Source organism: Chaetura pelagica, unplaced genomic scaffold (genome assembly GCF_000747805.2).
Source record: "Chaetura pelagica isolate M959 unplaced genomic scaffold, ChaPel_1.0 scaffold21, whole genome shotgun sequence".
NCBI classification, from domain to species: domain Eukaryota; kingdom Metazoa; phylum Chordata; class Aves; order Apodiformes; family Apodidae; genus Chaetura; species Chaetura pelagica.
In genome coordinates, this window is record NW_009952251.1 from 3,320,740 (window position 1) to 3,338,181 (window position 17,442).

Sequence of the window (17,442 nt, forward strand, 5' to 3'; positions counted from 1 at the left end):
GATGAGATGGCTTATTTTCATTTCCAATTTATCTACATTACCATAGCATGCCTAACATTTCATAAGCTTTTCTTAGGTAGACTACTTTTCTTTACAGTGGAAAAGTTCTATACATTAACTCAAAATAAATGTTGTGTATGTAAGTGAGTATCTGTACACAAATTGTGATTCTTCCCCTGATCTCAGATGCTGATTTGCTGATAAGAGTGTTGTGGTAACTGGTGCCAGTGACTGGCCTTGTGTAAATCCTACTTTTGGATACAAGATACGCTGCAGAAAGCTGGTTCCTTGGTTTTGAGGCTGATTTTACTGACAGTTAGGCAAGATGCTTGACAGTGCAGTCTTTTGAAATGGGAGTCTTTTAGAGTCATACTTCACACTGATTATATTTTCAGTATCCTGCAAAATAGTATAGATTGACACTGAGAAAATCATAGAACCATAGAATCCTAGGGGTTGGAAGGGACCTCGAAAGATCATCTAGTCCACCCCCCCTGCCAGAGCAGGGTCACCTAGAGTACATCACACAGGAACGCATCCAGGTGGGTTTTGAATGTCTCCAGTGAAGGAGACTCCACAACCTCCCTGGGCAGCCTGTTCCAGTGCTCTGTCACTCTCACAGTAAAAAAATTTTTTCAGATATTCACCTTGAACCTCCTATGCTCCAATTTGCTCCCATTACCCCTTGTCCTATCACTGGTCATCACTGAGAAAAGCCTAACTCCATCTCCCTGACACTCACCCCTTACATATTTGTAAACATAAAATTCTGCTACAACACTGTGTATGCCTCTAGTGTTTTAATTGTATTTTCTTCCCTTAGTTGTCTTGATTAAAATAAGCAAACAAACACTGAAAGATGTGTGCTTTAGTATCACTTGTGTGATGCAGACAAGGTAGAATGAACTCTCTTGCTGCACAGTGTTTCACATTCAGTCTGTGTCTCTGCAGATGCTTCACCAGAAACAGTTGGCACTTTGCTCAGAGCGAACTCTGTAAATGGAGACTTAGGGAGCCCCTCTGATGATGAGGACATGCCAACAGGACATCATGATACATCCACAGTGTGTTCCAATGGTCCAGTCCTCGAGGATTCTTCTGGAGAAGCAATCCTGAGACACCCTTTAAGGACTAGTATGACTCTGGAAACAGACCAGGATGAGTTGACCTCTGGTATGTCAAGATCATCACCTATCAGAGGTCGCCAGGACTCACTAAATGACTATCTGGATGCAATAGAACACAATAATCATCCCAGACCTGGAACATCTGCCTGTGGTGAGCGTCCACGTGGAGCCTCCCCCAAACTGAGGAGTAGCTTCCCTACTGACACAAGACTTAATGCTATGCTTCACATTGACTCAGATGAAGAGGAGCATGAGCTACATCAAGAACTGGGTTTTCCATCTTCCTTGGAAGATGATGGTGGTTTAGTAATGCTTAATGGTGCTACAAGAAATGTTGAAAGAAATGGTTTAAGTTACTCATCAGATCAGGTAACGCAAGGGCCTGCAGAGAATGAAATAATTTCAGCCTCTGAGGCTCCTTTGCCATCAACTGATGACCAGCAAGAGACTCTCTCAGAGCTTCCACCATCACAGTTAGCAGGAGGTGAAAGGCCACAAGGTTCTCAAAGTGAAGAACCAGCAGACCAGCCTGCCAGTGAGCCGTGCGCTGCTCCAGAGGTGGAGCAGCCTCCTAGTAGCGCAGACACAGGAGCTGCCAGTGCTGCTGCTGGGAGCAGAAGGGGTGTTAGTGAAACAGAATCCATTGATCAAGGGTCTGAACCTTCCCAGATGTCATCAGAAACTGAGCAGAGTGACCCTGCTCGCACGGAAAGTGTCAGTGAGGCTAGTACCCGGCCAGAAGGGGAGAGTGATGTGGAAGGGGCAGACAGCTCTTGCAACGAGAGCACGACTGTGCGGCGTTCCTCAATTGAAGTGCGGTGTTCTTCTTTTGAAAGTGCCAGGTTTCCTGAGACTCCAGCCTTTTCTTCTCAGGAGGAGGAAGAGAGACCTTGTACCAGCGATGGGGCTAGAATTGAGCCAGGTGCTGAAACACAGGACTCTGCAAGTACTTCTGGTTCTCTACCTGCAGTCCAGTTACCTCAGGAGGAAGGACAGGAGGCTGAGGTGGGTGAACTGCAAGACCAAGAGGAATCAGAAGAAATCTGGCAGAGGAGAAGAAGCCTGCAGGCAGCAGCTGCCAATAGCCAGTCTCTGGAAGAAGAAACTGAAGGAGCCCAAGCAGCTTGTGAAGGTGCTGCAGCACAGGCTGAAGGAGCTACTGGAGGTAAGAGTTGCAGGAGGCACTTTCTGAAGTGACCTTTCTGCAGCCAATAAAAATTGTTTTAAATTAACATCTGAAAATAAAGATCTTAATTTCTGAATTTCATTATCTTTCAATTGTTTGGCTTTTTTGTGGTTTTTGTTTTGTTCCTTTGAGATTTATTCCCTTCTTCAAGAGACTCTTGGGATTTTTGATTTAACAAAAAATATCATTAATACGTTATTTCAGATAACTTTCTAGACATTTGGGTGTCTTTTTATTAGGTGTCCGGCTGAGCTGTGTTTTGCGGATCAGTGTGGCTGCAGTGAGGAAGGTCAATGGACAGTTTCACCTTCCATTCTTACAGCAAATCTCTGCAGTGGCCACATGGAGCTTTGTCCTTGTCCTCTGCTGGGATGTGACTCTGGCACATGCTGTTGTTTCTGTGCCCTGGATCCTGCTGGTTGTGGCACATCCCAAGAGGTGACATTTTCAGGACTTGGACTCCAGTGCATCCCACAGAAACCACTTACCCAGAACTGCAGGCATATCTTGTTTTGCTCTAGAAAATAGATGACTCTTGGATATATCCTAAAATACTGTCATCCCACGGAAGCTTTAGCATGGCTTATTCACTTCAGAAGCAACTCCAGGGCTTCTCCACATTGACTGAAAAAATAACTTGTGGGCATTTTGATTGCAGGTTCTCAAGCCAATGGCCATCAGCCCTTGAGGTCGCTGCCTTCCGTACGTCAGGATGTTAGCCGGTACCAGAGAGTGGATGAGGCTCTACCACCAAGTGAGTTTCTTCCTACTTTAGTTGGGGGATAGGCTGTCTGGAGCTCATTACAGAGATCTCAATACGTTTAATTTTTAAATGTGAGAACTGAGGATGAACAGCTGAGAATTTTAAAGTGAGGAGTGGTGATATTTAAGTCTAGTGCTGTTTTGTAAAAGGCATCATGCTCAGTCTGCAAACTATTGGGATGTGTTCTGGTGCTTGTACCAGGTTTATACAGACTTGCTAAATGACATTGGCAGAGAAGTAAGAAGTAAAAGCTGCCTTTTCTGTATGCCCTGCACGTGGGTAGGGGGGGTGAGGTGATGCACTTACCTGAGGCACTTGGAGGGAGAGACGTCAAGCACTCTGAAATCTCTGAATTCTTCATGTATGGTGATGATTTACAAAGAAATATGTAACAACTTTAATCTCTGCAGGTTATGTGAAAGCTGTCTGTGTTTTCCTCACGTTTTTCGAGGCAGTGTGAAGACTTGATGTATATTTTTTCTTTTAAAAAAAATGAAGCATTTTTTAGAGAATATTGACACATTTCTATTTGTTTTTTTGAGATATACATGAATTATTTTTTAAAATAACTTTCAAACGTCTTATATTTTGAATAGCAAATACTGTTTTTCAACTGACTTGATAAATTGTTTGCACGTTTTCTGCAGTTGCTAGTGCCCAAGAATCAGGCATATCTGAGTATGAAATATCTTAATTTTTTTTTTTATTAAGTGGCCCCCAGCCATAATTGGTGTCTTGGTATCTTGCTCATTTTATAACCAGTTATTAGGTAGACAGTGTTTCTGACCCAAAAAAGCTTATGAACTAATGAGAATGATCCCAGCACCTTCATCTCTGCTCTCCCGATCTGTGTCCATGGTCTAGACTTCCAACATTATCTGTAGCATGTGTTGCAAAACCAGTGAACAGCATTATAGTTATTGCTTGCAGAAGAAGTGGAATTTGCTGTGGTGTTTGCAGGATCAGCAATTCTGGAACATACATTTAGTATATGAAGGAGTTTTATTGTTATAGTTGTCTATATTTCTGGAAAGTCTGCTGAATTATAACATAGGTACATGTGAACCCAGCAGGAGCACTAGCATCTATTTTATTAATATGACTATTAGGTGGGGGAAAAACAATGACAGGTGTCAAGCTTTGTGAGGTTTTTGGTTCTTATACATTGGTCTTTTTTACTGGAATAAGCCTCAGAGATTGGTTCTTTAATTACTTCAGTCCAAGAGAATTAGACTTAGTATCTTGATTATTTTTTTAATGGGAATTACTGGTTAGTGGGAAATAGAATAGACAAAGGAACAGAAATTACTAGATATGGATTCCACAGAAGCTCAAATACAGTGGGGGACTTTAATTATGGGATAAAATAGGGAAAATCCATGTCTCTGAAGCCTTCAGTAAGAAAGTTCTGTGCTGAATTTATCCTGTAAAGGAGAAACAGAAACTTAGAAAAACAGGTTCTGTTACAAAAGTGATAGAGCTAAAATAAAAAAATAAACCATAAGCCCTCTGTAGTTCACAGTCTTTTATTGCTACTCAGACTGGGAGGCCCGAATAGACAGCCATGGACGAATTTTTTATGTGGACCACGTGAACAGGACAACAACATGGCAGAGACCCACAGCCCCCCCAGCCCCACAGATTCTCCAGAGGTCAAATTCCATACAGCAAATGGAACAGCTGAATCGCCGGTAAGAATTACTAGTGTTGTTTGTGAACTGTGTGCTTGCAAAACTGCATTCACCATTGTAAGGCTGAGTATGAAGACAGAGTCACAGTTGCCACTGCAGCTGGCCATATTTATTTTTATGTGCCTGTCTTTTTAAAATTTGCATGTGGGCTTCTAGAGCTTCTGTATTCTACCTGTGTTCATAAGCTATGTGGCTTTAAAAAAAAATAATCTGATAATAGTTTTCAGAAATTCAAAAGGCTACCAATGCACAAATTAGAGGTCAGGGCATATAAACCTGCCTGGCAGAAAAGACAGACAAGGTCCCTTGGAGCCGTAACTGGATCACAGTTGTCATATACTATATATGAAGTCCAGTTTTCTAACCCTAGGTACCAGAGCATCCGAAGAACAATGACTAGTGACAGGCCGGAAGAGCATACAAATGCTGTGGATGGAGCTGGAGAGGAAACTGACTTTCACCATTCTAATGCAGGTTAATAAAAACAGATACTTCTTTTTTTTCCTCCTCTCTAAAGGAGCACTTATGTCATAGATGATTTAATGAGAGTGATGTAAGGCAGAACCTAACTTCTGCCCCTGAAAGTCTAGTTGAAAAGGAAAGCATTTGTTTTCATTGCTGTCTAGTTTTTGAAGATTTTGGCTTAGCCTGTTCAGTATGCTGAAGAGGTGAATTAAAGATTCAGAGTATTTATCTGACAGTATCTGACTGGGTAAAAATATAGGCAGGACATTTGCAATGAAGAAATGTAAAATTGCGTGTTCTGAGTTACAGATATTTTGAATCTGCTGCTGCATTTTTAAGTGGTAGAGTATAGGACTAGAAAGGACTTTGGGCAGCCATTGGCTCAGTCTCTGTGCTGATGATAGATAGGATGAGCTGTACTTAAAGCATAGTTGGCAAATGCTATCTCCTGTGTTCTTACAACATCTCCAAATGATGGATATTCTGTTACTTTTTAGACTATCTACTCATACAGTTTATTTTATAATGTATTCTTAAATCCCTTGCTTCCTAATCTTTCCTCCTGGCTTGTGATTTTAGGTCTCCAATTATTTTTTTGGTCTACTCAGGATTGTCTTCAGTTGGTCTGCAGCTGCTGAGGAATATTTTAGAACGTTAAATAAAGCTATGGCTGCTGTACTGAAGAGATTCAGAAAACTAACACTCAATTGATGCCACTGTTTCTTGACTTTCATGTCTTTGTATAACTTGTGATTTAGACAAGTGCTCCCTTTATATATTTTTTCTTCTACCTTAGCTTTTGCTTTTTCTACCTATGCACATGTGCAGCTACATGATTTGTTGTGCTGTAAACAAATCAGTTTAAAGCAAGTTCAGCTGAATGAGCTTTTCATAAAGCAAATTAATAACCCTCTAGACTGCAAGAAAAACCCACCTGGTGACACGTTCCAGATTACTCAGATTATGCCAGGGGACTTATCTGCAGTGTGCCACAGCATTGCCCAGGGTTTGTGAAATGACTGTTGTACACCCAAGTTTTGTACCATTATAGAGTTGACATGTAACTGCACTGCATGCCTGGAAGACACTCACAGGCCAAGAGTTCAGGCATAGCTTCAGGGATCTTTATGTGACATTGCTGTGGCTCTACAGACATGCCTCATGAGGGAGGACTTGGGGCTTATTGTTTAAGAAGTGCTTCTAAACATCCTTTTTTGTTTACTTTTACTTATTATCCTCCCATTTTCTGCTTTCCTCTAATGCTTAGAACAAATGTGTTTAGTTCCCACGGTCTCTTTTTTCCATAACATTTACTCATCCATATTTAGAATTTCTCTCTCTTCTATTTTCCTCCTCTTTTTTAATTTCTTCTCAGTTTAGAGTCTCATTCACTGCCTCTCTTCCTCTTTTTCTGCCAGTGGGCTATTGTTCTTTGATACCCATGGTAGCTGTGTTTTAATTAATAATGTTCATTTGTTAGGGAAGTGTGCAAATACTGCAATATATACAAGAAAGAAACCTTGAAGTGCAGAAGATGGCATATGTACAAATCACTGTAGACCCAGTGTAGAATCACTGCAGACCGAATCTGAGTTGGCAGGTTTTCATTTTCACCAAAATATGCATCCAAATGTCCTGTTGGTTTTCAAAGATAACTGGGGGATTGGTTTTAACATCATAGCAAATACCACACATCATATATTTTCAGTTCCTGGTACTGTTGAACAATCAGTGCACTTCTGCAGTTGCTAGGAGAAGACCCAAATGTTTACGTAAAGTTGAAATTTCATAGGTACTTCCTTGGCAACCTGTTTGTTGGCGACATAAGCTGCTTAATGCTGTATCTGGATCAGGGCTGTGTTAATGGCAGTGATTTATTATTGTGTTGTTTTTTTTTTTAAAGAAAGAATGAAACATTAAAAAGTGTATAATGACTTTAATGTTCATTAGTTAGCATGTAAAAAATAACTTGTCTGCATACAGCTATAGTATAGCAATGTAGATGTGCCACAGGGACCTTCCTGTATCTTATGCACAGGCACATGTTTGGTAACACAAATCATTGAATGTGAGTTAAAAAAAATACTTTTCATCAAAAGCACTAAGTAAAAGTTAATAAACTAAAACTGATGTTTTCAGGAATTTTAGTGTTATGTTACAAGCAATTCAGGTACACTTGAGAGAAGAATACTTAATTAATCAGAAAGAATTGCATACCCGGTGCTTGCATTGCTTGCATGGTTCAGGTTGGTACAGTGGTTTCCAGTGATATTTGATGACAGTTATTACTGTAAGTCTTTGTCATTCACTTTGCTCTTAGATTTTCGAAGAGAGAATGTGCTGCCTCACTCTACCTCCAGATCCAGACTTACTTTATTGCTCCAGTCTCCCCCTGTGAAATTCCTTATCAGCCCAGAGTTCTTTACAGTGCTGCATTCTAACCCTGTGAGTATAGTGTCTACACCTGAAAGACTTTTATAAATGTGTGCTTATATATACGGTTCTCTTGTGTACAAAGATATTGCTTAATGTTTAATGCTAAGATTTTGGTAGTACATAGGGAGGTTTAGTGGGTTCAAACACTCATCATCCTTCCATGAAATTGGCAGGCTATCGGATTTGTCCTAGTTGGCATTATAGCTCCTACAGTTTTTATTTTTCATTCAATTCTTCATCTTTCTTATGATACAAAACTCATTTGTTTATTAAAGTAATAGCTTTCTTACTGTGCTGTGCAGCAGGTGAGAGACAATTTTGAAAATTAAAATCATGCTTATTTTTAATATCCCTTTGCTGCTTATGGGATGATTTGTTTCCCCCAGATTGTCTGGTTTGTATCAAAATATATTACAGGTCACACTGAACAAAAAAGAATCTTAATATATATTTTTCCTTTTCTGTTTTGCCTGTTCTTCAGTGCTTCTCATATAGGGTTTTTTCAGTGTTTCTTTTCCTGTATGTAAGGGGATGTATTATGTAAAATGAAGCAATGGAATCAATAATTTGTTGTCTGCAAGCACACTTGTTAACAATTCAGTCTTTTAAAATTCCTGGTCAGTGTTATTTTGGTTTTCATATATATTGTATGCATGTCTGTATCTGAATAATTCTGCTTAGCTTGCTTAGCTTTATCTTGAGTATATGAAATAGGACAGAGATAGAGAGGACCTCTGGCCAGGTAGTAGAGGTTGAGGGGCACAGAGTGATTTCTGCAGCAGCACAATGAAAGGAGAGGGCATGTGTCTTGGCCTCTGTCTATTGCTCATGGCAAGAGAAAGACCTGGGTCTGGTTGGCTGGGGTTTTGTGGAGGGAAAGACTTTAATTTTTTATTCTCGCCTTCTGTTTAAAGTACTATTCTTCGTGTCTCTCCTTTTACTCTCTTATTTTTAATTTTATTACATAAGTTACATATGGACATGCAATGATAGGATATTTTTGAAAAAATCAATAGGTGGAAACAATGTTCATGTCAATTTGTGGTAGGTTCTACAAGTTTAGGTATCTCTGTCCTGCAGGAAACCTTACAAACTTTATTGCTGTATTCTACAGATGAATTTAACTCATTATTCCAAAAACTTGAGAATATCTATGAAATCTCTAGTTTTAAAGCAATTTTAATGTTACAGGATTCACCACAGTTTTGGGGACAAGTGTGGTAAATGAAACCTGTAATATATTTCACACTTTGCTGAAGTGAGTCAATTAGGAAATTATCTCTATCTCAAGCAAAATAAGAAACATCAAACACTTATCCCCAAACTTCAGAAAGAGGACCATTTTTTTCATACTGTTGTGATTTAGTTGGACATAATTGTTAAGGCTTATTAGATTATTAGATTATTTCTTTACAGTGGAAATGCTGTCTCTTGTAGTAAGAAGATGTTTTACCTTTTTTAAGTACTTGTTTGTTGTTTATTTGTCAGAGTGCCTACCGCATGTTTACAAATAACACGTGTTTGAAGCACATGATCACCAAAGTCCGACGGGACACCCACCATTTTGAGCGCTACCAGCACAACCGGGATCTGGTGGGCTTCCTCAACATGTTTGCTAACAAACAGCTGGAGCTGCCAAGAGGCTGGGAGATGAAACATGACCATCAGGGCAAGGTAACTGCCATGCATGTGCATCTTCTGAGTGCTTCATCTCGGATATTGCAGTGTCTGTTTCTCTAAACAAGAGCTGAAGTTCACATGGTTCTCCAGATGTAAAAGGTTCACATCCTTTTTATCCTGCTAATTTAGATATAAACTTGCTTTATTATTATTATTTACTGAATTGTATTTAGTTATTGTTGAATGATTTATTAGCTTTTGTTTAACTGTCTGGCTTTTCCCTAGGGCTCTTTTTTTTTGTCTTTCAACCTCAGCTTTGAGTGGAATTCTTTAGTGTTCATTGTTTACACTTTTCTTATTAAGTAGCTAGCCATTTTCCTAGGTTAGTCCTCTACCCAAATGCTAAGTAGGTCCATTGTTCATCAGTGTCTGAAGTAAAATGGATGCAGTTAACACTGGGGTAGCTCTGGTGATGATCACTCTATTGGTTATGTATTGGTTAACAGGAAAGAAATGGTGTGCAACAAGTTTCATTTATAGGAATCTTGAATAGTTGCAAGTCTTCCTGCCTCGTAAAACATGTATCACTTTTCAATTTCTAAGAGAATATTTTAAAATCAAAGATCAGACATTTTTATAGTAGTAATGTAATTTTAATGTAACTTTAAATTAGTGTATCCTCACTATCTTGAGTATAATTTTCTTTGCAGAAGATAGGAAGGTTAAAAATAGACTGTGATTAGCACGTGAGGAAGCGATAAGGCTGTCAGGTCATGTGAGAAGTCCTGATTAGGACTACAAGCATATTAAGCTTCTTAGTCTTGGTGCAGTGAATTGTGAGTGTCCATATAATTAATGATGTTGATGCTTGGAAAAATTACAGGCAGATTCTAAAGTGAAGAATAGAACAAGTACTTACGGGTTTTTTCGTCTTGGATGTATTAACTCTGGAAAGCAGTGTGATTTTTCATTGGAAGCCTAATTAGAAATGTGCAATTATACCAACCTTTTCCTCCGTTACTCTTCAATTTTAAGTCATTCTTTTTCTGTTCTTCGGAGGGCAGCCTTCTCCTGACAAATACAGCAATTTTCAAATGACTTAATAGGCACTCCAGGGAGAGAATCAGGCCTTTGGGTTTCTGGTGAGGTATTTGGTAACAGTGATGCTACCACAGCATCAATCAACAAGAAGAAGCACTGAATAAATCCCCACTGGGATTTCTTTACTTTGAATTAGGCTCATCATTGTTCATTTTCGTTACGATGGATTGCCTCTCTCACAAGCAGCACTTGTGGCCAGTAGAAAAGCCTACTCAGCACTTGAGAGAAGTGATGGTCAGTACACAGTGAAACCAGTGCTAGATGAGACCAAAAAGAAACTGGGCCTGCCTTTATTAAAGCTTGAAGCTTAAGAGCAGCAAGTAGAAATTACCCATGCCACAATATATAATTATATTTCTTTTTCCTGGCTGCTCTTTGCTGCTTAGAAGAGATTTTCCTTTATTTTTCCAAGTATATATAGTAAGAGGCTCTGTGCCCTTGCTCACAAGGCACAGTGATTGTTTTGACCCTTATACTGTGCTGAGTAGTAGAGTTTTTACTCCCCAATGCCAGTGCAGTCCTAGTTGCTTGTCTGCTTTGCAGGCTCTCTTCCAAGGTCAGTTGGGGACTGCCTACCTCTGAACTCCCTTCAAAGCTGCACCACAAAGCCCAGTTGCCCAGTCTTCTTTGACTCCTCTGTGTATCCCCTGCAGAAGATAAAATCCATCTGGCATGCAGATGTCCCTAAAAGGTCTTAGCATAACTAGGATGTTGTTTCTGGTTGGCATTACCCGTGAACCTTCATCAGACCACAGGGAGGCAGAAGAGCACTGAAAAAAGTGGAAACAGGAAGCATCATATAGGCTAGATCTATCCCTGAGCTAAACTCAGCCTGATAACTGTGAAATTCTGCCTTGCTGCAACGTGCACACACACATGTATGTACAGATAAGCACCCAAGTGTATTTGTTAAATATTTGTAAGCATGTGTTCATATTTTAAAGACAGATGCAAATGTATATACTTTTAAATTAGACCTCTGCAAGTTGTGCAGATATGTATTAAGTTATTGTAGGACATGAATTTTTTTTTTTTTCCTTCTACAATGAAAGAATTTATTGTAATTGATTACTGAGGTCTTCAGTAGGAGGAAAAAGCATTTTAGCAAGCTTCATAGCCTTTAATTAGAAAGACAACTGGGGCAGCTATCTGTGTTTGAGCTAAATGTAGTTTTGGCACTACCCATCTTATGTAAGTCTCTTCAAGCATCGTAGGTTTATGGATTATAGCTAGACAGGAGTTATGAGAGGAACTTTCTTGAAAGGAGACTGAGCCACACTGTATTCTGAGCTGTCTGCCAATGTCCAGATTAGCCCAAAGCATTGAAACTCTGATTATTTTCTTCACCAAAGCTTCAAAGTAGTAATTTATCCTTTATTTTGAAGTAGGCTGCTGCTAGCTGGCCTACAAGCATTCATATTTAATAGGACACTATTGTCTTTAACCTAATGTTCAAACTGAGTTTATTTAAATGTAGTGCTAAAGATCATTACATGCACTATTACGTTGCTGCATTAAAGCAAAAGAGCTGTGTAGCACAACCCTAGCTAGTACTTTCTCCTATGTTGAATTGTACCTTTTTATCTAAGTGATTTTACAGCATAGTGTTGGCTTAAGTCAGCCTTTGCTTTCATGAAAGTGGTTCTCATCTTATAAATACACATAGACCACCACCCTGGATAAAGTAGTAGCTGCAGAAACATTAAAAAGAAACCTATAGCAACCACTGGCTAATAAGTGAAATAAACTAAGCCATTAGGAGCAAAATTTTCAGGAAGCATGGATATGTTCCAGCAAGCCTCTTCCAGTCATTTTCCACGCCCCAAACTGAAATCTCAGAATGCCTTTCATTCTGCTTTCCCACTGGTTTCATGTTCTCCAATCTGAATGTTTGTGCTGCAGGTGACATCATTTGTCAAGGTGAATAAGTCCTGCATTGGGCTCAAACATTGCAATTAAAATTGCGTCGATTGAATACACAGTGTAGTTTTTGAACTGTGGATCAGTCATTTTCACTTGTTTATCTGTAACTGTATCAGATGATCAAACCAGAGTTCTTCCTTACTGTTCAGGTACTGCGATTCCTTGCTGGTAGCACAGGTTACAGGTACAGGCGATTGCTCTTAAGGCTGTAGGAGGCTTGTTTCCTCTTCTGGAGTGTTTGTAAGATTTTGTAGCTTTGATGTCCCTCCATACACTTCTGCCTTTGGAAGTGGAAGTTTGAGCATTTTATCCCACCACAATCCACAATGGTATTAAGTTACTGTATAGCATAACACAATGGTTTGTCTACCTGCCTTCACAGCAGTCGGAAGAATTGCATTTTCTCAGGTCTGGCTATACCAAGCAGTTTGGAACAATGATTTAATTAATACTATCAGCTGGCATTGCTGCCCAGAGCCAGTTCTGCTCTCCTCTCATCCCTGGTGGGCTGAGCGAGGTTAGAGGAGCTGTCAGGGGAAGGGACAGAGAGTAATTTCAGCCTGGACCAGCTCCCTAGCTGGTTTCACTGTGTGGTTACACAAACACTTGTGCCAGCACAAGGCAGGAGGGGTATACGAGAGATGCAACCAGTGGTCAGGATGGGGGAAGATGAGAATGTTTCTTTTGCTGACACTGCAGGAGTGAATTGTTTTTGAAACTGAGGTCGAAGTTCCTCACTGGTATCCAAACACAGAAATGGCTCCTGCAGTCCCCAACAACCTCTCTGCTGCTCCAGATTCCTTGATTTCTCAAACCAGATGTCACTTTCCTATAACTCTCCTGCTCAAAACCAGGATTTTTTTTGTCACTTCCACATGTTTCCAGCATTGTGACTGAAAAAGACCAATTGTCTTGAAATAGAACGGTGCTGGTTTCCAAGTGCAATGCTGACACAGGAAACAGTTTAAATTTCTGGCCTTGGAAAAAGTTTAAATTTCAGGGCTTAGAAATCTTTTTTGTTCAAATTGGACAGAATTGTAGAAGGTTTTAGTTCTCCAGGATATGTGCTCCCGTGACCTTGCTTTATAGCAAATGGCTGACCCACCACTTTGTGTGAGCTCTCACCCATTGCCTGGTTGAAATGTTTTTGTTATCATCATCTCTGTCTCTCTGACAGACCTTTCCTTTTGTTTGTTTTGGGTTTTTTTTGGTTTGGTTTATTGTTTAATTTTAAAAGGTTAGCAAACTTAGAAAAGTTGTGTCAGGACAGTGGCAAAAATGCCTGCTGGCCTGTAATCATAGTTGATCACAGGGTGCAATCTTACACGTTACATAAATACACACCCAATTGTGTTCATAATTACATGGTAATTAGTTCAGAAAAAGGAATGGTTTTGCCACTTAATGGCATCTTTTTAGATGCTTATAAAGAAATGAAAGGGAGAATACACCAAGATTACTTTATAAAAACATTTAGGTCTTCTCAAATATCATAATAAAGCTTTCTGCTTCTGATGCTTGTCAGATGAGAATTTCAAAGGGCTTTATAGACATGAAGTGAGACATTAAAGAATGCATGCCTTCAGTGAGATGGAAAACTGTTACCCCTTTTCTGCCAAAGGGGAATGTGAGCTCCAGTAATGTGAGGAAAGTTTTCCAAAGCATTGCATCAGTGAATGAAACCTAGATCCTGAACAGGCATTAACCTTGGACATATTAGAAGAAAAGTACTGGTTTAAAAAAAACTTCTGTCTTTCTCCTCCTCGAGGCTTTCTTTGTTGACCACAACTCCCGCACGACCACGTTCATTGACCCCCGGCTCCCCCTGCAGAGCAGCAGGCCCACCAGTGCTCTAGTCCATCGGCAGCACCTGACGAGGCAGCGCAGCCACAGCGCTGGAGAGGTACGTGGGATCTGCCCCTTCTCTTTGGGAATCAGCAGGTTGTTAGGATCATCCTCTTTTGTATCCTTCTGTTCACAGCTGTGTTGTGAGGCGTATGATTCCTCAGTAACCATACAGTACTCAACCATGAATATTTATTGTTTGCTAGCCACTGTTGCTTTTGAAAAGCGTGATTTCAGAGGAAAACCGGCAGACTTGGGCTTCTCTTAATTTGCAGTAACCCCTTTTAACCACAGGGGGGCATCTGTTTACATAGCACCAGTATCTGTAGCCTGTCTTTCACTGTCACAATATTTATTATTGTCAGTCATGGTGTCAGCCAAATATGATGATAGAACTCTGAAAAAAAGGAGGTTGGGGGGCGAAGTGCATGTGTGTATACATCTCTAGATGTGCAGCTTTCCAAATGAGTATAAAGAAAATCTTAGACGCTTATCAGACTGTTGCTTGCATCTCTGCTTTCTAAACAGAAATACATGGAAAACACTGTTTTGTTGATACCTCACTGTGGACCATTTTCACCAACAGCCTCCATGTTGTTGTAATTTCTTTTTACTTGTGAACGAGTGTATGTATAATGACTTAGACTTGTACTTAATTTAATTTCAATACTGTTGGCTGTGTGCTGTCCTTTCGGAGAAGGAGTATTCCATGCCAGGAATTAAAGATACTACAATTAAGAATGGCAAGAGAAATGCGCTGATTTACCCTTTTTATAGCTCAGTCTTGTGACTGGTGGAGAGCAGGCATGAATCTTCTCTGCCACTTCTATAAACAGGGCTCCTGCTGAGCTGCAGCAAGTGAGAGCTGTACACTGCCTCTGCATCTGGTCATATCCTGTGTGAGCATGGTTTAGTCACCCACAATACTTTCCACTCCCCACCCCCAATTCAAGGCATCTTTTACAAATGGTTTTAAATAGCATTTTCTGTCGTGATGTAGGCAATGATGTCTTACAGCAAGCAGGGAAGACAGAAGTGTCTTTGTATAGCTGTTTAGATCTTTGATAGGGTAAAGCAGGTTATGTTATGTTATGACTGATTTAGACCAGAGCAGAAATATTTTTTTCTCAACTTTACCACAAATGCACTTATCTTTCTTTAAACAGTGTGCAGAAGCTCTGCAGAGAGATTCAGGTCAACTGCACTGCTGATGTCACTTACTAATTGAAATAAGCAAAATTTTTGGGGAAAAATCACATTTGGGAAAAGAATGATTTAAAGAGAACATAAGGAACATGCAGAATAAAAACAGTGAAACAGTGAGAATTAGATAAGTCCAGATTCCAATTAAAGATAAACATGCCCCAGGTAGTCAGCAGCCTGGCCTTGAGAAAGGCTTTCAAGACACCTGCTAGACAGGTGAAAGGGATGGAAAGCAGTACTCCCCAAAACTTACCTTGGCCACAGCCTTGAGCACTGGGGAAAAAGAACACTGAGTAATTGAAATCACTGTATTAATACATTAATGATCCATTAGCATACTAAAATTCACACTCACAAGCTAGAGGGACCCCTGCTAACAACAAACCCCTTACTCTTTGAGCAGGCATAGTGACATTTTTGAGCATTGCCACTTTAAATGGAAGTGATGGAATGGTGACCAATTGTGAGTGCCAGTGATAGAATAATGTTAGAGATAAAGTTCTTTCTTACCTTTCTGGCTATAAAGGTAGCACTTGGGAAACTGAGCTTGCTTTGTGGAGCACCATCCTGCTCCCTTTTCTGTGCAGACCTGGATATTAAAGCAAGTGTCTGGACTCTGTGCATGGATTTGCTCCTTGCACACCAGGTAACAGGTCCTGCTTTCAGGACAACGCTGCTGAAGTAGTCAGTACAGAAAAAAGTGTGTAGTTTATCTTCAGGAACTCGTCATGTATATTGCATATGCGCTGTGCTCATTATCTGTCAAAATTTCCCACTCCATCTAGATAATCAAATTCCTTAAGCCATGTTTCTACATAGAATGTAAGAAGTACTTCCTTAATATTGTTACAATTGTAACTTTAATTGAGAAGAAGTATAATTCCAGACAGGAATACAGTATTCTCATTCTGGGATTAATGCCATAATGATGTTAATTTATATGCATATGTAGGAATCTGAACAACACTTTTCCTTCTCTGCTTATGACTGAAGTATTGCATATCTGCAGCTCTTTCTGCTGTTTTTAAATGATCAAGCAACTGTACCTTACTGCAAAAGATGAATACTTAATGAAAAAAATTCTTTAAATACTTTCTTTGGATTTGCCTTACCACAAACTTTGATGTTTTGAAGGCACTGACCCGGTTTTTACAGGGAAGTGTTCTAAAACAAACATTAACCAGTGTAAGGAATGCCTTCTTAGCTGATGCTGAACTACAGCATGAAGCTGGAGTTAATAATAATGGCATTCCTTTTCCAGCACAGTGCCTACAGGAAATAATTCTTCATTTATCCGAGAGAGTATTATCAGAGAGCACAGAGATTGTAGGAGGTATCTCAGGACTTCTGCATCTTCATATTTTCAGAGACTGGATTTAAAAACAATCTTCATAATTATTTGACCTTTTGCAGATATATGTTTTAGGGATCTTTGAAGCTTGATAACCATTGCATGTAGGCAGAGGAACTGAGAAGTAAGTGTCAAGGTCCAGGAGGATGAAAAAGAGGTTGAACAAAATGTTTTATATAATAAAATACAAAATACTGGCACTGTAGAACGACTGAATCCTCAGTACACAGAAAACTGCAGAAGTTGCCCTGACATCACAGATAATGCCAGGAGAAACTGTACTTTGTGATTCTAGCCTAAATGTTGATATGCAACATTTTTTAATCCAAGAAGGTAAATAAAAAGATAAGATCATTTTTACTGAATGGCTGTAGGAAGCAGTTTTGAACTAATTTGCCTTGCCTGAATGTGAACTTGTTTCTCTATCCTACTGCTTCAGCCACAAACCTGTTTCAAGTTCAAATTTAGATAAACTCTATTCATGCATAGAGGTAACAGAGATGCTGATGAAGAAACAGAATTTGACTTTGAGAACCTTTGATATGGATGATGTCCATGAAGTACTAAAGACCCTCTGAAGAAATCACACTTTGAATTTTTGTAGTCCCTTTCAGAATGAGACTATTACTTAAAAATACCATAAATTTTGAATCAGTTTTGATTCATCATATTAATAGGCACAGTATGCTAAATAATGTTTTAACTGTCATACAACACAGCTGATTCCTGCT

The 17,442-nt window shown here is 39.6% G+C and overlaps 1 protein-coding gene across 1 annotated transcript in view; it reads left to right on the top strand.

The window, feature by feature from the left end:
* Window positions 1-17,442, top strand: part of HECW2 (HECT, C2 and WW domain containing E3 ubiquitin protein ligase 2) — a 103,602-nt gene that overhangs the window by 55,583 nt on the left and 30,577 nt on the right. Inside the window, exons 8-14 of the mRNA XM_010007368.1 lie at window positions 952-2,292; window positions 2,972-3,067; window positions 4,617-4,767; window positions 5,138-5,241; window positions 7,553-7,677; window positions 9,157-9,342; window positions 14,081-14,215. Coding sequence (XP_010005670.1) covers window positions 952-2,292; window positions 2,972-3,067; window positions 4,617-4,767; window positions 5,138-5,241; window positions 7,553-7,677; window positions 9,157-9,342; window positions 14,081-14,215 — 2,138 coding nt within the window. The remainder of the gene's footprint in view (window positions 1-951; window positions 2,293-2,971; window positions 3,068-4,616; window positions 4,768-5,137; window positions 5,242-7,552; window positions 7,678-9,156; window positions 9,343-14,080; window positions 14,216-17,442) is intronic.